We start from the raw sequence: 26,208 nt of genomic DNA on the forward strand, positions 1-26,208 counted from the left end.
GATGGGTTGATGGATGGGTTGATGGAAGGACAGACTTATGGATGGATGGATGGATGGATGGATGGATGGATGGACGGATGGATGGATGGATGTACGGACGGATGGATGTGACACGAATGTTTACAGAATACCAGACAATGGCAGATGAGCAGAGTTCTTCTGTGGTTCTGTTGATTATGTTGTGTGAATTAAAGCTAATGCTAAAACTGCAGCACACCATGAGTCCAAGCCTCAGGTCTACACAGGCTAAAACACAAACTGCACCAGGTCTTGAAGGAGCAAAAGATGCACATAAAGCTGTCAAAGATAGCTGCACCTGCCACTCAAGGAACAAAGAACCTTAGCTTAAGATACGCCCGGGGACCACAGGCTTCCTGTTGACCAACGCGAAGGACAGCTCCGTCTGTAGGATCACCGCTGAGGCCTTGATGAGATGTTGTCCGAAACGCAGGGCCATGTTGACTGGTAGATCTGTAAAGACAGCAGGCTATTAATGACAGCACCTCACGTTAGCTCACAGGCTTCTTCTGCAGGAGCCACCCTCCAGGTCCCACTTACACCATAGTTTTAAATGGTCTCAATCAGAAATAAACCTCAGTGAAGGAAGCTGGTGACACAAAAGTGGCAAGAAGACGTAAGGAGAAGCTTTTGCATTTAGTTTGCACCTACCTGTCGCTATGGGCCATAGGGGATGTATAAGGGAGCTATAGGGGCCATCAGGGACCCTTTGGAGGCCATAGGGGGTCTGACCCCCCCCCCCCCAAAATGTGCACTTCCCATGGTAGAGATCTCTGTGTTGTTAAATTCTGATGAATTCTTTATTACTAAAACATCGAAAAAAATATTTACGAGCAATCTAAATGAAAGTAGTAAGTATTCAAACAGTGCAAAGGGCCCAGGAGGGCCCCCAGAGGGCCTTTTTGTCATAAAAATTATTACCTTTTCACTCATTCTACATAGACTAAAAGGAGATATTAAAGTTTGCCCTCCGATTCAACATGTGGTTTGAAAGATGCTTCTAGTGTCACGTCTAATATATTTGACACTCAAGTGTTTGGTGAATATTGATGAGATTGTTTCTATGTAATTTATTGCTTTGAATTATGAGGACTGATGTTTACTAGAACTGGTCGTATTAGCTGCTGATTAGTTTTAATGTGATGAATAGCGTGTCATTACTGTGCAGATATAATAAACCTTTAGTAGGATTATCTAGGACTATATGCTAATACTACTACTAAGATTATGCTAATAATACTTGTGGACCACACCTGGTGACGGGTCTGAGCGTGTACAGTATCTTCTTATGAAATAAACAAGAATTAGCTAAAAAAAAAAAAAAAACTCTCCGATGTTTGTCATGCAGTATATTGGGTAGCAGATTTTACTGAACAACCGTACTGAGAAGAGCAGCATCACAGCCCGACCCGGCTCATAGGATGGATGAGAGACTTTGTGTCGTAAATATCCTGTGATGTAAATAGCATGCAGCCTTTCATTTCCTGAGGAATAAGCTACATTTTTAGATTGCATGAAAAAGAAGGTAAAACGCTTGGAGGAAAAGGGAAAGTTTGTCATTAAACTATGCCTGAAAATCTCAAAAAATAAATGAACCCAAGCAGCTCAAAGTGGCTTCATTTTGAATATGTAACCAAAATGTTTGCAGGAAGCCAACGAGCAAAACTGGAACTTGAGTCAGGAGGAAGAGAGAAGATCTGGGGTGTTTCTCCAGTGGTAACACTCCACTGTGGTGCTGAGATGAATTCCTCTGTTCAAGTATGTCCACGCCAGAAAGATGGTGTCACATCTGACAAACTCCTCCATCACGACACGCTTCATGTCCCACTGAGAAAAAACATTTCTGGCCCCACAGGGGGTTCACCAGGGCTGAGCTTTCTGCTTCCTAGCAGTTAAAAGGGAATTTGGATGCAGAAGCCCAGGTGAGTAATTATAATGTAAGTCACACTAAATCTATAGCTGCGCTAGTGCAGGGCCCCACACCTCAGGAGCCACCTGAGCTCTTCTACAGCACAATAGGGAATACAGAGTCATGGAAATGGATTGGAACAACAGGAGTAAAATACAGGCTGCATGCAAAAAAGTATGTATTAAAAAACCCAAATGGGAATTTTCACAACTGTGGAAGTTTTTGTAATGTAGTTGATGTGTTGGAGGTTTCAGAAGTGTAGAATTATTCCCTAAAAGGCTGCTATATAATAAGAATTTCTGCATTATGGCTGCTCCCTGGACACTTTTTTTTTAACCTCCAGATAATAAAGATAAGAAGAAGACAACCCTCAAATGTAATGTAGGTATCGCCAACAGGGGGCAGATTTTCTGCACATGGACATGGTCCGGATTTGAACATGGGCATGATCAGGCCTCAGTTATTTTAAATGTTAATATTCAGTCACTTTACAACAGTAGGGGGTGCTCCAGTCCCTTCAATTCCCACAGCCACAGAGGTTCTGCTGTGCAGACCTGATGCTGCACCCACAGCTATTTTCAGAGGTTGCTGGGACCTCACTCTCATGAAGACAGTGGTTTGAATGAGATGGTGGTTCACCAGACCTTTGGTAAGTCCTGCATTTGGAGAATCTTCAACAACAATTAATTTCCATCTGATGTTGATTTCTGTGGAAAGAGAAAGGAGGAGGAGGTGGAGGAGCCCATCTTCACTGAAGGTGTTCATGACTTGCCTTAATGGGGTTAAATAATGCACAAACAATTATGAGGCTCATTCCTGCTAGGATGCTTGGCCTGATGGGAGGAAGAGAGGGATTGGGGAAAAGGCCCTTCCCCTCCACAGTTTGGATTTACTCCCAGGCAGCTCATCTACATCCTCTCTCACCAACTGTCCCTCCTCTCTCAACATTCCAAACACCGGCTAAGAATTCCGCAGTTAAAATCTAGAATTCCACAGTTGGTGGGAGAGATGGTCCTGTTAATGTAACCTTACACAGATTACAGCAAGGCACTGACCTCTGACCCCAACGAGGAGAGAGAACTGCAATTGATGGGGTCAGTGGGGATGATAAACCATTACATGTACTGTACATGTCACACGTGTTTGCACTCTATGATGTATGTGTCTGTTCTTCTTTTCCAGTCCTGCTCAATGTCCCAGCCTCTTTCTCCTTTACCCATCTGTTCATCGACAGTACAATTTGAGTTTTGCTCAAGGTTTCGCCCTGTTAAAATAATTTTGCCTGCCACTGACTGTAACGGAGGCTGAACTGAAATGCACGTATGGATGGATGGATGGATGGATGGATGGATGGATGGAAGGATGGAAGGATGGATGGATGGGTGGGTTGATGGAAGGACGATCGACTGACTTATGGATGGATAGATGGACAGATGGACGGTCAGACGGATGGATGGCTGGCTGGATGAATGGATGATGGATGAACACCATTAAGTGTCTGGCCTGGCATGATGACAAATCTTCTCTGTGAACATGAGACATTTTCAAAGGTGCCTCTGTCCATGTTCCACTTGGTATCTCTGTTCACCAGCTTGGACGCATCCCTCTCAGTGGAGGATGTTCTTCCTATGACAGCTGAGGAACGGCAGCTGTGGCTCCAGATCTGAGTCTGTGCTTGTGGACCTCCATCACTAAGTGGCCTGGAGCAGTGAGACAGGAACAGACTATGGAGGTGGCCCCTGCCCTCCATCCAGCAACAGTTTTGCTTTAGACCCCCTGAGCAGCTGCTGTTCAGTGCCAATTTATAAAGATTTACAACCATTTCATCAATATTGAGGACAGCTGAAAATAGTGGTCCGCTGATCGCACAGTGCTGAAGGAGTGCGGCCACAGCAGGTTTAGCGGGTGAAGTCAATCAGGTGGAAGGCATCCTTTTTACTTCTATTGATAAGACATTAAGAGATCCAATAACAGCTCGGTAAACAGCCGCCGCGGTCACGCTTACAATGGCAGATGGCAATTTATTAAGGGGGTCAGTGTAAAATCAATTCACAAAGGGTAAATAAAGTCCATATCATTTCACCTGCCGACCTCCGTGTCAGGTAGCCAAGAGCCCGGCAAGCTAATAGGAGTCCAGCCATTGAAATGGGGTTGAATTCTGTGCAAATTCGATTTAGCCGAGCAGGAGGAATTGCCTCCTATCAGCACTTCCTTCATTTCTTTGGCAGGAAAAAAAGAGTGCAGCAGTGTGGCAGATGAACACTGCCTTAATTAAAGAAGTACATCTGCCGCAGCACCTTGGCTGTGCCGCCTGCATCCAACTCCACACATATGGAACTCTTGTGCGGAAAAGGAAAAACCTTATTTAGATTCAATTTTCTGATGGGGGTACAATAGTGATGGTGTATCAGTCACACAACTATCAAATCAGAACAGAATGAATATTACAAGCAGAAGCGCCGACAGATAAGGAGGGGCTAATAAACGAGTCGAATCCCGATGCCACCGAAATCCACTCCTTACGGTTGTTTGTCTTCGTTCACTCGTTCATCCAGTGGTGGAGCTGAGGGATAGTGAACGGAAGAGATGAGGCCAAAGCCAATCCAGAGCAGGTTAGAACCATTCAGTCTTTCTGATCATCTAAAGGTCAGAGGTCCAGCTACTGTGTTCCCAGTATGAGCTAATTGTACTGTTGTCAAACTACAGCCCAGTCCATCATTTAGACCAGGCGTGCTCAATACATTGTTAGGGTTCTTCTGCTAGGGTTCGGGTCGCCAAGTTACTATTGGTAGATTGCATGACAATAAAAAAAATAGACATCAGCCAATCATTCATCACGTCACTTGATTGACATACAGGGCAGCCAGTCAGATAACATTTGAATTTTTTTGACACTTAGGTCACTGTGCATGCGAAAGCAATGGCTCTAAGTGCAGCAAAGCTAACAAGCTAGTCAGTTTGTTACCGCTAATTTTTTCACTTGAGTGGGGGAGCTGGACCAGGTAAGAACAATAAAGCATATCACTTTCACACGGAATGGGAGGAGGATTTTTTTTCACTATGACATTTTCAAAGTGCTTATACCTCATCTGCCAGTCTACCATCGCAATACCAAAGAAGAGAAATGTGGTGCGGAATTTTCGGACAGTTCATGGAAAATACGTCACCAAATTCCTGCGAAAAGCGAGATGAGAAAGAGAAAGGGGAAGGAACTAAAGTCCCAGTTGTTTTTCACAATGGCAAAAAATGTACATAGTTAATTATGTTGTGTTGTGCAACATATGTGGTTATGCAAAGTAGATCAACATAAATTCTAAGAATCCTCAATAGTTTTCTAAATAAATATAATGGGTTGATCATTTTAACTTGGTCATTTTCTAAGTAACTCACATGCTGAAAAAGTGTAAGCACCCCTGGTCTAGACTGATTGTTTGTCGTCAAGTCTTTAAAATCAATTTTCAAAAATATGAAAATGGAAAAAAATGGTCTGAATATATTTTTGGTTATAATATAATTTCTGTAGGAGGAAAAACACGACAAACATTCTAAAAGTTTTCCAATGCTGTAAAAATGGGTACGATAAATATTTAATTTCAACATCACTGCCAACATAGATGTACGTCATAGCCTGCGACACACATTTCTTTCAGCTCAACGAGGTGCCAGAGAGGTGGCTGTTGCAAACAAACCGGCGGGTGTGTCATGGGCCATGTATACCAAAGGAAAAAAGACAAAGATGGCTGAGGAAAACAGAGGACTCAACTGTTCTTGAACCTAATCATTTGCTTTCATTGCCAATGCGGGAGAATTACCCGCATGTTTGCTTTGTAATGAGAAGTTGTCAAATAACAAAAAGTAATGTGAAAAGACATTTCCAGGTAAGGAATGCTACATTTCCAGCCGAGTATCCAGCTGGGAGTGTGAGACTGCATTACTTCTGGAGAAATTAGAGGAGCACAAAGAGGTGGATTGCATCTCCAAACAACACTACTGCTGCTAGTTTTGTTGCAACCTGGGAGATAATTAAGCATGGAAAACAGTTCACGGGTGGTGACTACATGAAGGATTCATTCATTAAAATATTAGAGCACCTATTTTCCTCATTGTTTATTATTTCTATAATTTACTCAATGCAATGAAACATAATACATTAATATTATAATGGAAGTCAAACTTAAAGCATTATCGTATAGCAGAGTGGTAACATGGTGTGTCATTATCTCCAGGATGCGCTGCAGGGAAAATAAACATTTAATCATGAATGCTCATTATGTATTTGTAGCCTACTTATCATTTTGATACTAGGCTAATATAGCTAATATAGACACTTACAGTATGTGTTGCCTTCATTATAAAGCTTATATAAGGCTTTTAATTTTTTGTGGCTCCAGACAGATTTGTTTTTTGTCTCTTTCAACATTTTGGGTTGCTGACCCCTGACTGTCAATAAGAACCATCAACAATGCAGACTCAATACGTTTCTTGGGGGGGTCTGTATATACCAGTGCCAGGAGGACAGAACCAGGACCAGTTGATCTAAGAACTACATTAAGACACTGTTTCCATCTACTGTGACAGTTACAGCTGTACCTGGAGACGGTCGCCATGATGGAATCGGTGACCTGGATTCACCAGCAGGTTAGGGTTACTGGAAGGAGGCCTTTGTCCATCCAGGATAACAGAGAGAGCTGGGCAGGTTTTCTGTCCCTCCCCTCCAAACTGAACCAAATTCTGGAAGGTGGGAGATTTAGGCTTGTTCTGGGATCAAACACCTGCAGACATTAAACATGGCAACCCACTGAAACAGCATCCACAGGGGGCAGGACACACCTGGAGCCATCAGGAGCTGTACAAGCTACACCAGCACGATCCCACATCTGCTGCAGCGTGATCTCTCTGCCTGCTCATCCTTAGAGAAGCTGGGGGCTAAAAACTGGAATTCTGCCCTTTTTGGGAACAAGCAGGGAAGCATTCCTTCCTTCTTCCTCAGTACTTCAACTCAAAACAGGCCTATAACCTGCATCTACAACAGCGACATCCATCCGTTTTGGGATGCGTCCATCGTGGCGTGCTCCTGACAGACCCACTCGTGTACTCACATGCACATCCTGGGACTCATTGCCTCTGTGAATCATTGGGCAGCGTCAATCATTAACACAAACATTAGATACATAAATCAAGATTAGCCGATCAAAGAGGAGCGATCCAGTGTGGGCAGAGTCACAGATCAAAGGCACCAAGATGTGAGGCAGCATTTTAGAGGGATTCAGCTCCGAATGATTGTGCAAATGATATTTTTCTCTGATTTTCCTGAATAATCAGTGAAAATGACAGTCAGCTTCAAATAGTTGTTTGCTTGATGTTGCAGCATTTTAGCACCGGCTCTCTTACAAAACCCAAAAACCCATTTTACTTCTTTACAACCTACAAAATGTTTTGAAAGTCTTCTGTTAAATAATTTGCAACGGTGTATTTAATTCATATTGTTTTTTTAAAACTATTTTTAATTGAAAGTTTGTTGAATAACATTGAAATTTTACTGTAACAGTCAATGACTTGAAGAATAAGCTCAGAAAAATCCCCATTTTCCTGCTAATTTGGAGCACAGTGTGATCCATAACAAACAACGTCCACTTGGACATGTCTTGCAAGTGTCCATCCTTTACTCGTGCCCATCTCTCCTCCTCTTTCACCATGAGCTAGACCTTCCTCCCCCTTTCTCATCTCTGCTTTGGGGTCCTGATATCCATCAACAGAAGTTATGTGAGTACGACATCATCTGGTTTCAACATATAACAAACTTGACTGCTGCGCCACATTAGCAGACCTCAAATTTGGGTGTGCGTTCAGTGTCCCACACCTGACCCAGGAGAATATACAGAGTGTGCACGTGAAACTATTTGGAGTTAACACTGTTGCTGTGCATTTGAGTAGAAATATATTTTGTGCCATCTTGTATAATAGTAATTGTATAATAAACATTTATTATTGAAAATTAATCATAGTATTTATATTGGGAGACGGCTCACTTATACTGGGAGACAGTACATTTATACTGGGACACATGCCCCAGTAAAGGTGGACCAGTGACGCTGATGTGGATGACCGTCCGCTCCCTTGGCTCTCTGACAATCACATGAAAAACAACCAGATTGACTAAATTTCCCCACCTGTTTTATATATGAAGCTAGTTTAGCTCATGTGAAAAGGGCCAGAATCCATCAGGCATCCTCCTAACTGGCTGTCTACACCCCACCCCTCCAGAGCACTGTCGACAGTTCAGCTGGGAACTGGTTTGTTAGGCTAATAGCAGCTCACGCCTGGAGGCTCCTCTGGACTCCAACAGGAAGCTGTAAAGATGTTCCTTGGACATCTTCAGAATCACTTTTTCATTTCCAACCTTCAAACTGAACTAATGCTGAAGTGACCTTTGAACTGAGATCATAAATGACCTGAGCTAACACCCAATGCTGAAGTAGAGCAACAACCAACAGCAGCAGGAACAGCAAGTCAGAGTTTGTCATCTTAGATCATAATGTATCCTCCTACGTTGAAGAGGATTTGTTCTGTGACCTCCGATCTGTGATCATTTCTCCACTCTTTCTGCTCCTTCTGACATCACACCAATGTGTGCACGTGCACAAGGTTTGCTGTCACTCTCTTTTGTCTTACCACTGCCTTCTTACCAATTCCATTAAAGGAGGTGGTAAGAAGGCCTGTCCTCAGGATGGTGTTGACAGGTCCACAATAAGCCAAGATTTCAAACCTGACAAACGTTCTACATTGGAAAACAGAATCCAGATGCATCCCTTCACTTCAACAGGAAACTCAGACTGGACTACCTTTGAATCCAAACACATGTACATCTGGTATTTTTCTCCATTATTACCTTATTTTCACGACTATAAGGTGCACCTAAAAGCCTAGAATTTTCTAAAAAAAAATCGACAGTGCGCCTTTTGTATGGATTACGGTAAGATTGGTTAATCGCGGCTACCGTAGTCAGTAGGCGTGGCCGAAGTAACAGCAGTAAGAACTACAAAGAAGAATTCCAGTCCAGTCCCAAACCATTTCTGTGTCTAAAGACCCCAAAATGTCTCCTTGCAAGAGACACGCTTACGACGCAGAGTTCAAACTGAAGGCTATCAGTCAAGCAGTTGAACATGGGAATAGAGCAGTGACAAGAGAATTTAACATTAACGAGTCAATGGTGTGGAAGTGGAGGAAGCAACAAGACGACCTGCGCTAGGTAAAGAAGAGTCAACGGAGCTTCCGAGGAAACAAAGCAAGATGGCCACAGTTGGCAAACAAACAGTGGGTTGTTGAACAGAGAGCAGCAAGTAGAAGTGTCTCTACAGTCACTATTCGAATGAAGGCAACAGCGCTAGCAGACAAACTGAACATAAATGGATTTAGAGGCGGTCCTTCTTGGTGCTTTCGGTTTATCAAAAGACGTCACCTCTCCATCAGCACACGAACTAGGAACTGCCTGAAGCCTACCAAGAAAAGTTGGCCACTTTCCGCGCATACTGCAGAAACAACATCACTGGAAAAAAGATCCAGCCAGAACACATAATCAACATGGACGAGGTTCCACTCACCTTTGATATTCCTGTGAACCGCACTGTGAACAAAATGGGAGCACGTGGTGAATGTTCGCACCACAGGGAATAAGAAGGCATCCTTCACCGTAGTTCTCGCCTGCCAGGCTAATGGCCAGAAACTTCCACCCATGGTTATTTTCAAAAGGAAGCCTGTGCCAAAAGAAAACTTTCCAGCCGGCGTAACCATCAAAACTAACTCGAAGGGATGGATGGATGAAGAAAAGATGAGTGAGTGGCTGAGAGAAATTTACGTCCTGAGACCGGGTGGCTTTTTTCACGCAGCACCGTCCCTATTGATCTGCCACTCCATGCGCGCCCATATCACCGATGGTGTAAAAACCAAGTGAAGCGCACTAATTCAGTTCTTGCCGTCATTCCGGGTGGATTGACAAAGGAACTCCAGCAGCTAGATATTGGTGTCAAAAGGGCATTCAAAGCTAGACTGCGAACTGCGTGGGAGCGGTGGATGACAGAAGGCGAACACATGTTCACCAAGACGGGGAGACAACGCCGAGCAACATACGCCACTATCTGCCAGTGGATCGTAAATGCCTGGGCTGATATATCAGTCTCAACCATGGTCCGAGCTTTCAGGAAGGCAGGGATTGTAACTGAAATGCCAGACAACACCAGTGACACTGACCCTGATGAGGACTTTGACGAGACGGAGCCGGCCATGTTGGATGCCATATTCGCACAACTGTTCAATTCGGACACCGAAGAAGTATTCGAGGGATTCCTGGATGAGGAATGAACTGATAAAGTGAGCTTTACTGTTTACGTTTTTTTGTGTGTTTACAACTGAACAAGGCTGATCATACTGTGACATTAACAGTAGAACAACGTTGGGTTATTGTTATATTGCTATTGCTTTGCACTACTTCGAGAGTTACGAGTTCGAGTTACCGTATATTGTGCTTGCACTAACGTTTGATTTACCGCAACGGTATCAGACTAATTATTTTACGTGTTTCCACTACGTGATAAAAATGTTGCACTACCTATTATAACTTGCTGTTATTAAAAGAACTGTGTTACACGAAAACACTACTTCACTCGGGAAAAATAATAAAACAGCTGTTTATTCATTTTAGGAGTGAACGGAGTTGTGAGAACGCCGGTTTGTGTTTCATTAATAAAGTTTGGCTGACTTATCTGACTGTTTTATTGACATTCCCTTTAGCGCAGCTCAATCTAGTGAATGCAACCCCAGCCACTACTGTAGTTTCTATTCTATGCGCCTTATAACACGGTGCACCCTATATATGAAAACAATTCTAAAATAGGCCGTTAATTGAAGGTGCACCCTAAAGTACGGTGCGCCTTATGGTCGTGAAAATACGGCAGCTAAGTTACTAACTAACAACGCTAAGAACGCCACTATCCGGTGGCAGAACCTCCTGTTGAAGTTCCGCCTCCCCAACGTTGTGTGCCATGTTTTGTGTCCTTTACTATGGACGGGTTCAGATTGGAAGGACAATCAATGTGAGTGTGGTGATGCTAAATGCTCTCAGCCCGTGAGGCTCACTGATGGTCGTCAGCCACGAGCGGACGCACAGAGTAGACCTGCGACAGATAAAGTGCAGGGAGACAGGGGAAATATCATTCTTTTCTTTCTAATGGAATCTGACGTAACTTCGATGGAGTGAAAGAGGGCAGAGGAAAGTGCACAGCTCACGTTTCCAGAAGGCTCCCCGGTGGACGAGGCTCAGGAGGAGGAGGCTTTAGTGACGGACATGTGGGAAGACTATGGATCCAGCTGTGCCTACAGTCAGATAAAGCCTGACTTCAAAGTCCATCTCCCCATTTGCCGACCTCGGACAGCCCTCGTTGAAATGCAGATCTCAGTGAATAAAGACCAAGAGAAATCCCCCACAGATCAATGCAGCTAAGCCGAGCTATGGACGAATACCGATGATGTTCATTAAGACAGCACATGCTCACCAAGGTCACAGGAGTCTCATCCGGGAGAGAACAATGGCATCGGAGAAAAGTGGAAGATTGACAAAAGGCCTGAAATGATCCTCTGAGAGCTCAGATTGTTTCAGAGATGTTACAAAAATCCCCAAACTGGCCTGGTGATAATCATCTACATCTGGAAGATCTTATTATGGAGAATGCCACTGGGCTGGTTGAAGAGTGCCACCGCTCCTTTCTAATATTCCCCCTAAACTGTTCAGAGTTGTTTGTTTTTATTGCTGCTGTCATGGCAATATAACGCTGACAATCACTAACAACACCAATAAATGGCTGATAGCACAACACTCACATAAATTAGGCACAGTTATCACCTTCCGCATCACCACGAGCACCAGGATTTACTATCACTTAGAGCTGACGCGAATAACGGGGCGGCAACAAATCATGACTTTATGGCTCAGAGGCTCAGAACAACAGAGGAAACTGGCTGGGCTTCAAACCCACGCAAGTGACCATTCGTATATGGACTCGGTTGTCTCTGCACAACGCTCAGTAGCCGTCAGTTAGAGTCCAAGGTTTCCAAGGAAAAGACTTGGAGGGTCCAGGAGCCACGTTAATTGTGTAATGGAACGGCGTGGTTTTTAAACTGCAATGGTTTTCTGACGCCATGACACCATTGGCTGTCACTTATAAACTCACACTGGTAACCAACAAAACCAACAATAGTTGTAACTAATAAATTAATGTTAAATCACTGTCAGACGAGCGCAGCACCACATGAGCCGGCACCTGGATCCAGCAGGAGGCCCCTTGAGGTGAGGTGGACTCTGCAGCCTCCAACAAGACCATTGAGATGGTTCAGATGGAGAACTGGGATGAGTTCTGGACTGGCAGACCAGGACTGACCTTAAAAGCTTGAGCCACTTCACCTGTGAGGCTCAGGTGTTCTTATTCATGTCCACGAGAGCAGCAATAATCTGTTTTCATGCCAGCACCAGTAAAGAACTCTGATAGTTTGAAGCAGCTCCTGGCTGCTTAAGGATTCGTAATGACTGCCGTTGGCCCTGACAAATCACCAAAGTAAGCTGGCTTCTGCCCAATAAGAATTCACTTTGATGCTGAATCATCAAAGAGATTTCTCTACCTGTGGAGAGGAAACATCTGAAGATGCAAAGAGCACCACCATCACGTGTTTTTGAAGAACAATAAAGTGTTAAAAGACACAGAAGAGGCCCACACTGTTGGATGTCCCGTTCTCTCGAGTCCGTCTCTGACCTCGACCGTCTCCAGACAAATCCTGCCTGAGGCGGATCCTTCCATCTTTGATACATCTCTCTTCAGCATGGTCTCAGATGCTGCATCCATCTGCCCCTAAAGGACCTCTGACAACATCCCAGGGCGCATCCCATTGGAAAAACACAGCTACAACGCTGATCTCTTCCCGGTGAACGTGGGGTGAGGACACGCACACAGAACCGCCGGCACAACACAGGACAATGAGACCAATGAACCCTGACAGGAGGCCCACTGAACTACGCTAGAGGGAATTGGAAGAGTCCTGACAGAGACATGTCACGTCTGAGGGGCAACAATCTTCGTGTGTAAATGCGGAATGACGCGTGGCCACTTCCTGTCTGAATCTCAGCAGTAATATCACACGTTTGATTCCTCACACGCACATCATTGTACTTCTATCTTTGTGAGGACTTCCATAGGCAGACTGTCAGCTCTCAAACTGCCGGTGAAAAGGACAGAAGTTATCCGTGCTTAAACAGGAATTTCCACGACTTAGAAATGGCGTTTATGGTTTCTGCTATTTAGCTGTCAGCGTTCACATCAAAGAGACAAAAGAACGGGGATTTGATGTGATGCGAGGTCACAGACGTCACACTTTCATCAGATGGATTCACTGTGTGACAGCTCTGCATCGTATATGGGCTGTTCAGCCTCAGCACAGTACATCACACAGCCCTGAGTCCCTCACGGACTTTATTTGCATCTGCTGGGTGGAAGAAAACACTGGGAAAGTCAATTTGTTTGCCCATCTGTGACAGAAGCCTGGTGATATTTATTAAGTCAGTTAATGGTTGACCTGAACCAGCCACACAAGGAGGAAGCAATGAAACATGCAGGCTGCAAATGATCAGTAACAGTCATCCGATATGTTCATGGAATATGAGGTTTCTCTTTAGGACACACACAGACAATCACATACACGCACACGCACACACACACACGCACACACACACACACACACACACACACACACACACACACACAAACACACACACACAGCTTTTTCTTTTACACGATGGAGAGCAGATGGCTGCAGATCTTCAGTTTGTTGTTGGAGGTTTTACTGGCAGCCTGTGATCTCTGGGGTCTCGCAGGTGAGATACGTTCCTGCTGGAAAATAAGATGCTTTGTTTCAAGTGAGAGGAGAAAATGGCCTTGGGGGTTCTCGAAACTCCAGTGTTCTTTAGGAGGTCAGATTCTACGGGTGGCGCTCGTTCGGGATTCATGCTGTTCTCGGCAACTACAAATGGTACTGAGATCCCCTCCGACAAGAACACAGACGAGAGCACCTAAAGTAAATGCCCATTAGCGGTTATTTATGCTGTTATTTACTCAGAATCTTTTCCTCCTCAAATGAATAAAGTCTGCTTTTTGAGTATGCCTCGTTAGAGGTTAGCTGAGAGTTAGTTAATTTTTCTTTGTCTTGCTGTGTAATTGTCATTCACTGGAAGTGCAGCACATTAAATTAACTCCCAGGATGAAGTCCTTGACTTCCAGCTGCAGGAGTTTGTCTTTATAAACAGTCCACTCTTTTCAACCTGATGCTGCTTTTCTGGTTGTTGCTGGTGTCCATTTATTAAAGTCTAATTAATGTTTGGAAGCAAATAAGCTTTTCCATGAGACTGATACAGAGTCTGTCCGCCTATCTCTGCCTGATGACCTGTTCTCCGGCTGTTCTCATCAAACATTTAGGACAGGGCCTGGATAACTGCTCCAAACTTGTCAACTGCCATGAGACATAATCTGAAACAAACATGCACATTAATAATGCATCAGCAGCAACGAGCAGATCAGAGCACAGCAGCATGAACACTGACGTGCTCGGACACACCGAGCCACCTCCCCAGTTACTATTTATTCCTATGAATTATCCAGACTAATCTCCATTATTTCCAGTGGAACAGCTGTGTTTATAAAACATACCAGGCCATCAGCAGGCCGACCACAGTCGGAACAGTTCACAGGCTGAAAACAGAAGATGTGATGACGGTGAGATCAGACTGGACTCTGGAGATCTTCAGGAATGCTACTCCACCGCCACATGCTGACACATTCTCTTCTGCTGTATTTATAGGCAGGATTATATTTTTTTGGTGCTAATTATGTGCATGTGCATAATAATACCTCTGGCTTTGTTTGAACATCTACAATAAACACTGAGAGGAGCAGAGAATCTCCATCCTTGCACCTCTACAAACGCGGGAACAGTCAAGACTTCCACCATCATCTCCTCGTGGAGCCTGTTAGCGCTGAGCTCCAGCTACTGTTCCAGCATGTTCAGTCCCACTTAAAGCTGGTTGTAAAGACTAAATGTCAACCCAGGTGAAGATGTATAGCACATGGCAGATACTGCTGCAGCTTACGCTGATCTGTGATGTGACGTCTCCATAGCAACTGAGAAAAGAGCAACTTCTAAAACTGATTTTTCCAAACAGCCTTCGTGAATGGAGCAAATCCAACAACAGAACAATAACAGAGTCGCCAGAGTTCTGAAACAAGTCAGTGAGGTTCCCAAAAATTCATTTTAAATAAAGTTATATACATGTCTGTTCCACTCCTCTACATCAAGACCCAGAGACTGAGACTGACCCCCAGAGAGCAACTCCCTCTAACAGGAAGAAACCTTGAGTTGGACCTTGAATTCACTGGCCCCTATAGTGCTCAGCCTGCTTGTGTTCCGATGTTGTCAGCAGGTGGATTACCTCGAAGGTGGATCACCTCAAAGGTGGATCACCTCGCAGCCATTTGATACAGTGACAGTGAATAGGAAGTTCAGTGCAAAGAGAAAACAAGATCCAAAAAATTTGAAAATAAAATATCTCCTCTTTAGGGAGGATCAGCATCAACGACGCCAAATCTTTCAAAATGTATCTGCATGAAGCAAACATTATACCTAATAAATAGTCAATATTTGAGTGGAAATGATGGAATTACACATATTAAAAGCACATGTGAATTAAAACAAATGTGTATGCTTCTTTTTTGGATGGAGGAAATGTTTTAAATGATGTTGTCTTACGTGGCTGGTTTTATAGACTATCCTGCAGTGATTCCGCGCCATCGTACACAAATTCCTTCATCAGAGCTGCACCTGAAGACAGAGCCGCTGGGATTTGGTGGATGAAGCGGAGCAGATATGCAGCATAGCCGGTTTTCCTGCTCCAGCAATGAGATGGACGCAGAAGAAAATAAAGCTTCCAGCTGTGGCCATTCATCAACTCGTTCTCATTCAGCCTCAGTGGAAGTAGCCAGGATCATGGAGGCTGATCAGGTTGAAGCCAGAACCGACCTTTTTTGCATTTAATTAACTTATAGCTTTAATTAGCCCTGCCTCCAGCTGCTGACAGTTAAACTACAGTGAAGCAAATAAAAAAGTGAAAGGTTTTAATTTTATTTGCCCCTGGGGCTTCATAAATGCTCATCACTAATGCAGTGAAATGAATATTGTTTTATGTGCGCACGTGTGCGTCATGTCAAGGGAAGCGCGGCTCTCAGCAACTCCGAAGGCTAAAATGAAATGGGTAGAGCAGCCACAAGGCGACACAACTGAACAAATACAATAATTCAATTTACTCCCCAATTACAGACTCCCTCCCTTAATTAAAGCGTGGAACGTGTCAATGCTGAGCAGAAGCAAACATAATCAAATCCAAATCAATCCCAGGTCCAATATTCCACTTGATAGAGCAAATGAGGGGTTTGAGATTGAGTGCCGCGCTTTTATTTGACTTCTTTCCTCTTGTTTTTACAACAGTAAATTGCTGGTATGAAATGATGTTCAAGGCAACGTGCGGCCAATAAACTGAAACTAATTAACAGGTTCCAGAGGAGTTTGGAGGAGGAGGCTAAACATGACCAGCATACTCAGCTTTGATACCGCTGATGTTTCCCAGCCTCCATGAGAAACCTCCGAGGGTTAGACCCATCCTGAATGCTGTAAACGGGACACACTCATCAAGCTCTCTGACCATTTCTGCTGCGCACGGGTGGCAAAGCCTGACCTGGACCCAGTAGTTGTCAGGGGAGAATCCACATGGTGTTCAGACAACCCAGTGACAGTGAGACGGGTTCACCACAGATGGTTCACAGAAGTGCGCGTGAATGTGGAGAAGAAAACAACCGGACTCTTTCACAGCTTCCAACCAGAAAACAAGAGACCCTTTGTGGTTTTTAAAGCTTCCGGTCAGAACTCGCCCCTTTTGAGCGAGATCTACTTCTGCAGCTGCACTATGGGAAACTCCCTAACCTAATTCAGGCATTAACGCCAACCTAATTCAGGCATTAACGCTGTCCCTAACCTTCAAAATCAGGCTTAAGAGGACAAGGAAACAAGAATCATCTCCTGCTGTTGCCTTCCATCCTCTGTTGGCAGACAGATGGTCCCCGAAGAGAAGAAAGCCAGTTCCAGTAAACCAAAACAAATGCACAATTTCTATGCAAATATATCCCAATCTATCACCCGCAAAGGGCCTGGCACCTGTGTGAATATGGATGAGTTTATGGCAATTAAAAGCAGGAGAGCAGTGGGAGGCGGAGACAGTGATAGGAGAGTTTCTCCACGCCACTTCACAGAGCTACTCCATTGGTTCGGGAATTAAATCTTTTTCCCCCTTCTCACCCTCACACTCCTTCTCGGCCGCTTCAGTCACTCAGTTAAGAGGCCTGACATCAACACCTCTTTGACCTTTACAGTCAACTAGAGATGAATTATAACGTCTTGACAATAGAGGACAAGAGAACGTCCCCTCAGGAAACCTGTTACCATTCCTTCCATTAGGAACACTTTGGTGCAGCCACCCTTCATTAAGCAGCACTGCATGATGATGGTTTATAACCTTCACAGACACGATTGCACGATCTGATTATAATCAAGCAGGAGAAGAGAATAGTGGTGCAGTTGTTCACACTGACAGCAGCCGTTCATCTGCAGACAATGAGGAGTGGCTGAAGATGGCTGCTGTCCCCATGATAGCTCGTCTAGAGATGACAACCCCCAAAGAGGAGTCAGCCGGTCAGCTTCTTCATCCAGCATCATTTGAGGCGGCAGATGATGACAGTTCCGTCATGTCATGTGAGAAAGACACATGTCATCTTATAAAGGTTGCCCCAGTCAGAATGAGTCCTGGTCGGTAAAAGTTTTGACTGACTTTGGTCATTTGGGTGTGAAATATGTAATAAAACCTTGCTCTGCATAACTGGCTTCTAATTTTCCAAAGTGCACAGTTACAAGCTGATCACCAATATTGTCTCCAAATATTGACTCATCTTCAACGGCCGTCACCAACGTCACCAACTCCCCAGTGTTGTGAGCTGAGGCTGGAACCGATAGAGAGTCAGATTTACAAATATCTGGATCCACCGTTTACAGACAGGCACATTTGCTCCAAGCCATTTCAAATGTTCCATAGGCCCCCCCCCCCCCCCCCCCAATCTGAATGCACATATGCCATATAATGGAATAAACACTCAAAGGCACATTAGTGCTAAAGGAAATGACAGCCACCCAGCAGGTGAGATTTTATGCATTACAGGTCATTGAATGAGCAGCCTGAGAGCCACTCAGCCACCATTAACAAAGCTGGGGCCCAGCAGGGCCACTTCCTGCCAGGATATAATCAGCAAGATGTGGAGAGGATGTTCAGGCTGATGGTTTCACATGTTCCAGGCCTGGAAATGACTTCAACACCACGCTCTTCCCTATAACATAAAATCCATTTATGATGTACAGTGATCCCTCGTTTATCGCGGGAGTTGCGTTCCAAAAATAACACGCGAAAAGTGAAATCCGTGAAGTAGTCAGCTTTTTTTTTTTTTATTATTTTACAATGCAATACTGAACTATAGAATGAAACCAAAAATCAAAACCTGTTTTAAAGCCCAAAATTTGTTTAAAACAATAATTTTAATATAGTAATACAAGGTTGGAAACATTGTCACTCGCGTATTTCCCAGTCCCAGCTGTGCCTCTTCGTCCTGACTCCGCTCCGCTGGAGCGTCTGTTTCTACTGAAGGCGCAGGAGTCTTTCTCCGAGAGAAGAACATTGTTATGGGTAGTTGTTGGCGCTCTTTCTTTTTCTGAGCAAGAAGATTTTTATAAACGGATATGCCACCTTCGATTATATTTGAGAACTGCAATGAACGACTCACAAAAAAAAAATCCGTGAAGCAGCGAAGCCGTGAAAGATGAAACGCGATATAGCGAGGGATCACTGTACTGCCCAGAGGTAATTGGCATTACAATGCAGTCATAAGTGGAACTTGACTTAATGTGCAGCATGGTACCGTCAGGGTCACCACTCACACCAGCATCAGCCCTGAGACCGAGAGTGGGTGTCTGCAAAAACACCATCAGAACATCCAAATATTAAACTAGCTTCCAAGCAAAGAGGAGAATATCATTAATACATTGGATGTTTTATGGCTTCCTGCAGCTCTGAAAGCTGTTTTCCAGCCATCACAGTGCACGGGGTTCGGCCTCTGTTACAATCCCAATCAAGCTTTTAATGGACTCAGAGATCTGCTCTGGTCTGAGGAACCCTGTGTCACAGCACCAACTGGATGATGTAGATGATGGATTAGGCCGCTGGAGCTCATAGAAGTGTCCTGTCCACAACCGCATAGTTTTTATAGTCAAATATTAAAAAGAGAATTAATGAACGAGTCCTTCAACAGTTCACATTAGCTCTCCCAGTGCTGGTTTACAGAAATTCTAACAGTACTAGGAGCCAGTTCCCAAGTACAAGAAGCTAATCAGACAGAGAAGTGTCTCCTCTGTCCCAGATCTACGAGGCCACACAATGAATTCTTCACTGGCAGAGTGAGGAGACGCCCAGAACCAAAAACTCACAAGTGCTAATGCTAACTCTGCCTTGCATTCTGGGAAATTACAAGGGGGTTTGATTACACAGTGGAGGAAGCCGATCTGACCCTTCAAGATAACATGGGTCTGTAAATGTGTCCGATCAAAATGTCCAGAGTCTAGTCTTCACCTGTGGACTTATCTGTCCTACTACTGTACTGCATCCATCCAGTTGATTCACCTGGTTCATAAAATTACCCGCGCTAATCTAGCTCTTCTGACATGAAAGTTCGACATTGACAACCAGATTTAGTCAGACGGACAGGATTATCTTTTTTTTTTAAAACACGCGAATTTGGTAGAAAAATACAAAAAAAAACAACCTTCAGATGAGGTACTGATGCTAAAATCCCCTCTCAACAGTTGTTTTTCAATCTGCTAAAACTAGCTTTTCTTTCAAGTCCAACCAGAAGCCTAGTGTTTGGTGTGGATCTAGCCATATCCAGACGGTCTCCACCTTCAAGTGGCACAATGATCAGGCGGCATGCTAACATCAGTGCTAGCAACAGTGAGCTAATGTGTAGCTGTCCCTCATCCTGATGAGCTGGGAGAATGAAATATTTCATATTTCTTCCAGGGTAATGTCATGAGGTAATGTCAACGAGGGCCGGGCTGAGTGTGCTGCGGCCGTGAGTTTGGACTGCATCCATGTCCCTCGCTAAAGATATCTAATGTTTAGAGATGAGGATGCTGGAGACGGGCGATTGTAATGTGCACGGATTTAGCAGTCAGCAGAATAAAGTGTAAAAACAAACACCTTTATTTTCTGATATAAATCAGGAGAAAGTCTGGCAACACCGGCTGTGTGCAGATACGCTCTTTTATTGTTCAATCACGGGAGCCCCGTGTCGGCGCTGAGCAAGGAGATCAGCACCACCGCAGTCATATTGAGAGGAAATCCTGGATTTGAATTGGAAATGCTGGTGAGACAGATGCTGCGTATCCTGTGAAAATGCATTACGGCAAAACAGATGCGGGGTGTAAATTCTTAAATTGCATGAGGTCCCCAGGTAACGGTGGTCCGACGTGAATATAAAAGATCCACCGTTGGAAGAGTCAAAGAAAGGCGTATAAAAAGATGGGCGCTAACCTCAATGTACCATCCTCCTGTCCTATAACTCAGGCTGATGCTGCTGCACGTGCCTGCGTCCCCCAGGAATCCTCCCCCCAGGGGAACGACGGCGGCACTGGCTCAATTTAGGTGCGTGTGCATTTATGGAGCTGGCATGGAAGCACCCATGCAGATAATGAGCAGATGGCATGGGAACACACGCACGCCCTCTGCCATCCATCTGGACAATCTGCAGGGGGAGAGAAAGTGCTGGGGAAAAAGGATCCCACATCAAAGCAGTCAACAGCAGGAAAGGAAAAACACTTAAGGCCCTGTCAACAGGGGCTGTGTGGGACTGTTGATGGGCCAGAGCAGCAGTTGTGTTGGTCAGAGACAGAACACAGGAATCTAGGAGGGACAGGGCAACAAGCTAAGGTGGGACTCTAAGTGAACCACAACCAAACGCCACCCTTTATTCGGATTTTATTACAGGTCCCGCCTACTCTGCCCACCCTGATAACATTTGCTAGTTGATTTTCACAATGTCTTGTTTAGGGTCCAACTAATCTGAAGCCATCGCTGATCGGTTAGCTGTGCAAAATGAGCTGACAGCCGTATTTTGATTCTACATATACAGAAAATGGCTCTTCCACTCGTTTTTGCTTTTTAATCATCTCAGCTCTCAGCTCAGTGTTAGCACAGCCTGTCGCGTTGCCTCAAAAGTTCCTCATACCGCCCTCCTTCTTGAAGAAATCCACAATGTCACACTTCATCCTGCTTCACAACATTCATCATGGCTTGCTAGTTACTGGCTAATTACCGGCGATTTACTGGCTGTTTATTGGCTATTCACTTTGCACCAGAGTAAATGCAGAAGACATTAGCAACTACAACAGAGCTGTGTCAATAGAAACAGTTGAGTTTCTAAAGAGTAGCAGTGAGGCTTCGCTGAGGGAGGCTGATGCCTAGGAAAGGACAAATGTGCAGAAAATGATCAGATTATTCACCTAAAATTATTTGAAATGTTTCAAAATGGCACCCAAATCCAGGCAGGTGGAAGAAAATGGAAAACGATCATTTGAGTGAATTGAATAATAGCCCAAATAGCAAAGCCTGAGCAAGTGATCTGCTCCTGAGGCATCAAAGATGGTCTAATGTGTCCTCTGAATACTGGAACAACTGGACAACCCTGATGTGAAGATGACCTATTGGTCAAGAGCACCCCCAAAAGCTCATTACCAGAAAGAAATGATGTTTTCACATTCTCATGTGTCCTAGATTGACCTTTACTCTCATTTACTGCCCTAAAGGAGCTGCAGAGCTCTCAGTGACCACATCTCATTTTCCATACTTTCATTAGACAAAGCAGTGCTATAGGGACAGACCATCTAGAACCTAGATGTACAATGTATGTTGATGTACCTTGCATAACCGAATGAGCCAATATTGCAAAACACACATAATAATTAACTATTAACATTTTTTTTTGTAATTGCCAGAGTTTACTTTGATGACTTGCACTGAATTTAATCAGCCAGGGATGCATAGTCCGGACAGTAGCTGCTGACAGCCAGCCTCAAGGTGGAACGGTATTTGGACTTAATAATATTCATATACTGTACTTAATAATCTTCAACGCACTTCGAAATTGACATCGTGGTATGACAGTGATATGTTTTTGTCTTCTTACTTGGTCCCGCTCCCTCATTCATTTTGATGACCATAAGCTTTAGCGATGGCTTAAAATCAGAGGTAATTCGCTGAATAGCTGTTGTTTGCCTCAAGGTCAAAATTCAGTTGTCATCTGATTAGTTGCCCTGTATGTCAATCAAGTAACGGGATTGATGATAGGCTGACATTGTACATTCTGCTGCACTTAGCCCCGTTGTTTGCGCTTGATTGGTCACCTGAATGTCAAATTCAGTTGTCATCTAACTGGCTGCCCTGTATATCAATCAAGTGACGGGATGAATGATAGGCTGATATTTTTTAATGTCACGTCGCGATCAATCAAAAGCTAACCAGGCCATCCCAACAACTGGACCATCACCAGATGTGCTGACTGTGGGTACATACAGGTTCTCGCTAAGCTATCGCTAATTCAGAAATCCAAGTCCACCACGTGTCTTTTAGATCCCATCCCAACACACCTGTTGAAGGATGTTTTACCAGTGATGATCAATGGTCACCAGATCAATGGTTCTTTAGTGTCAGGTTATGTGCCCCGGGCCTACAAGGTGGCAGTGATTAAGCCATTGCTTAAAAAACCATCACTGGATCCTGACGTATTAGCAAATTATAGGCCAATGTCTAACCTTCCTTTTATCTCTAAAGTTCTTGAGAAGGTGGTGGTGACTCAGTTACTGGAGCACCTGTAGAGAAACAGCCTGTTTGAGATGTTTCAGTCAGGCTTTAGAGCCCATCACAGCACATCGACGTAATGAGCACCCTAGATTCTAATTGATTCTGTTGTATCCAAGGTTAGCATTCTCTGTTTGGGATGGTTAAAGACAGACTGGCTAGAGACCCACATTAATTTGAATCTGTAAAATTACTGGAAGGGCTCAATTTCCTTTATTCCATGGAGGAAATGTTGCCCTAATGGCTGTTTCAACAGGAGAATGAGCCCAAAGACACCAGTCAGAAGAGCAACAGACCGACAGCATTAATGTTATAGCATAACAGTGATGATGTCAAAAACGTTCCTGAGACAAGACAGGATGAAATGCAGTGCAGTTAAATGTTCCTGGTGGACCTGTTAAAGGGGCAGATGTTGGTTGCCGCAAGCAGCAAGAAACTGAAAATACTGATATTGTTTTGAGCAGCCAAATATTCCCTTTTCTTTTTTCCCCTGTAAAATAATACATTTGATTTTTTTTCATTTAGAAAAGAATGTGCAGTGTTCCCAATCTATAAATGTAAAAGCTTTTATACATATTTTATGTTTTATTCACTTTTCTGAACACACTAGTCAGTTTAACACACATTAGCCAGGAGAGATGGCCAATAGAGCTGCTGAGCTAGTAATAATAGTAATAGGTGCAGCACTAGTAGTCATGGTTGCTGGTAACGGTATTCATTAACTTTGTACCCGACAATAGCAGCAAATATTAGCAAGTAGTTCTGGGGGCTGACGTTATCTAACAAAGATGTTAGCCAGTAGCGGCTGACAGAATGTAAATAGATAGTAATAGCACACATTATCCCTCAGAGACTAGCATTAGCTTTGTCACTGACGCTAGCTTCAGCGATGCAGAGGCCAACTACTCAAACAGACAAAAGTTACTTTCATCCCCGACGGAGAGTCAGCAGCACGGACACCGTTTGAAGGAAAACTGTGACGAGATCAGAGCAGATATTTCAGGTGACAAAACTAAATGTGCTTTGCATTCATTAGCAGCGTCTTATTCGGCTGAAAGTGTCCGGGGACTCTTTCTACCGCGGACAGGAGGATTAATATTGACTGCTTATCGGATGATGTCGTCATTGGGAGGCATTTTACAGCTCAAGTCTTCTGTGCAGAGAACTGTTTAGCGTCAAATCATATAGATCTCATTGGCTGCTGGGTCCTGCAGGGCGCTGCTGAATAATGCATCGCCCTCATCGTTGTGCGAGGACCCAGCACGTTCCCACCTCGCCGGCCTTTATCTCCACTTCTTGGCCAGGTGAATCTGAGGAGAGGATGCTGCAGTATGATGAGTGTCCAGGACGGACCTGCCAATGGTTCCTCTTCCAGTGGTCTACTCCGGGGGTTTAAGCATCAGCGCCATCCTCCCCCAGCACTGCCAGTTATCAGGGATGTTCCTGATTGTTTTAGCAAGTTACTGCTATTAGCCTTTACACCAGCGGTATCAACATATTTGTGACGGGAGCAGCCATGTTGGTGTCAGCAGCACACTCTGTCTTTTTGTGGTCATTTTTTTGCCTTGAGTAACGGTGGATGGTATCGGTAGCCATTAGGAGTACCAATACTTTGAAATAAGGCTACCGATACCTGGTATCGGTATTCACCCAGCCCTACAAGTCACATCACAAAACGAAAAATGGAGGTCCAGGGGCTTCATAAACCTAACCAGGTGACCGGAGGACTCGCTCACCAACCAAGTTCAGGCACTATAAAAAGGACTCCTCCGAATGAGGAGGTGACATTGTTTGGGAATTAGCAGGAGAGCATGCTAGCACCTGCTAAGGTCTGTAAAACCTGCTGGGTGTGAACCGACATGCAGCAGACAGCCAGGAGACTTCCAGAATGTCCACTAACACTGGAACCACAGTACCATGTCCCAGAAACGTCTCATGTTCTCCGCATGCGATCATAAATAACAAGTTTATAGAAATGGTTCTTTAGTCCTGTGTGTTCTATTCGTTGTTTCCTGATTTTAGCATAATGGAGTCCTAACCTCCTAACTGGCAACAGCTCTCCTCTCTGATGGAGCAGAAAAACTCTGGTTTTCAGCCAGGATAGCATCAGCACCACCACGTTTCTGCCATGCAAACTTAAAACCAAATGTGGACTCATTCATTCCTCATGAAAACTGCATGCTGGTGGTTCAGGAGGCACCCAGCAGCTTGTGAATGAGCTGCAGCCAAGCTTTGATGGGTGAGACCAAGGCCAAATCTCTGCACTCTGTACAATCAGGTTGGCCTCTCACGCTCCACATGAGCATCAGCCACTAGGTCTTAGCTGCTTCAGGTACATCTACAGCATTACTGAGTGCGGTAGAAGTCGCACAGGAGGCCATCGTCCGGGATGAATCGGCTGGAAACCCATGATCGCTCCTCCAGACCGTACCCTTCCTAGTCGCCCAAGAACTGGAAACCTGGACAGCCCTCGTCGGCGGACATCCAGGATACTCCGGACCATGTGGGCGGGCCCCCCATCCACAACACTGGAAGGAGGCGGAGGTTAGGACAGGGGGACCAGATCCGACTCCGCGACTGGCTTTACCTTAGAGACGTGGAAGGTGGGTTGTATTTTAAATGCTGGGGGTGCCGCTTTTCCTGCCGTTGAGAGCGCTGGGAGTACAGCGCGGACCTGCCTTCCCACCCTCCTGCACCGGTGTACGTCAGTCTGTACCGAAGGTGCCGCCACCTCGTCCTCCAGGATGAACAGCTGGTTCGATGGAACCCCACCTGGATCCGGAACTGATTGCTGGGCCTCTGGGACTCTCTCCTCCACTTGCCAGGACCCCCAGGATGCAGGAAGGGAGTAAGATGGGGTCCGGTCAACTGGATTGGACCGCAGCAGCTCTCCTCCCACGGCAGAGTCCATCACCGACTCCAGGCACCTGGACTGCGCGACACGGGGTGAACGCCCCACCCCCTTAAAAACTCTCTTGGAAAGGTCCGAGCCACCAGGCATGGTGGTGAGTGCAGAGTGAAGGCAGTTGGTCCAACAGGGCATGCTCCAACTCACCACTCTCCCGGTCGACCAATCGATCTGGGAGTTGTGGAGAGCCAGCCAAGGAGCCCCAAGAACCCCCAGGGAAGAGGACGGCGGGATGAGGAACAGGGGGATTTGCTCCCAAAGGTTCCCGGACACGTTGAGGGT

The 26,208-nt window shown here is 44.9% G+C and overlaps 1 protein-coding gene and 1 long non-coding RNA gene across 6 annotated transcripts in view; both read right to left on the reverse strand.

The window, feature by feature from the left end:
- Nucleotides 1-26,208, reverse strand: part of LOC101074368 (fragile histidine triad diadenosine triphosphatase) — a 124,582-nt gene that overhangs the window by 84,595 nt on the left and 13,779 nt on the right. For 3 of the 4 annotated variants that reach the window (XM_011613636.2, XM_011613635.2, XM_029826298.1), the window contains one exon: nt 355-471. In XM_011613636.2, the coding sequence (XP_011611938.1) occupies nt 355-457 (103 nt within the window). In that variant the 5' untranslated portion in view covers nt 458-471. Of the gene's footprint in view, nt 1-354; nt 472-2,571; nt 2,719-26,208 lie in introns of those variants that run through there. The other variant, XM_011613637.2, reaches the window with a different exon arrangement.
- LOC115246813 (uncharacterized) lies at nt 20,344-21,084 on the reverse strand. 2 transcript variants are annotated; one of them, XR_003885884.1, is made up of 2 exons: nt 20,697-21,084; nt 20,344-20,506 (listed from the first exon to the last, which is right to left on the reverse strand). It is a non-coding gene; the product is annotated as an uncharacterized lncRNA (long non-coding RNA). The 2 variants fall into 2 exon arrangements; XR_003885883.1 differs by having other exon boundaries at nt 20,344-20,550.

Source organism: Takifugu rubripes, chromosome 19 (assembly GCF_901000725.2).
Source record: "Takifugu rubripes chromosome 19, fTakRub1.2, whole genome shotgun sequence".
Classification (NCBI taxonomy): domain Eukaryota; kingdom Metazoa; phylum Chordata; class Actinopteri; order Tetraodontiformes; family Tetraodontidae; genus Takifugu; species Takifugu rubripes.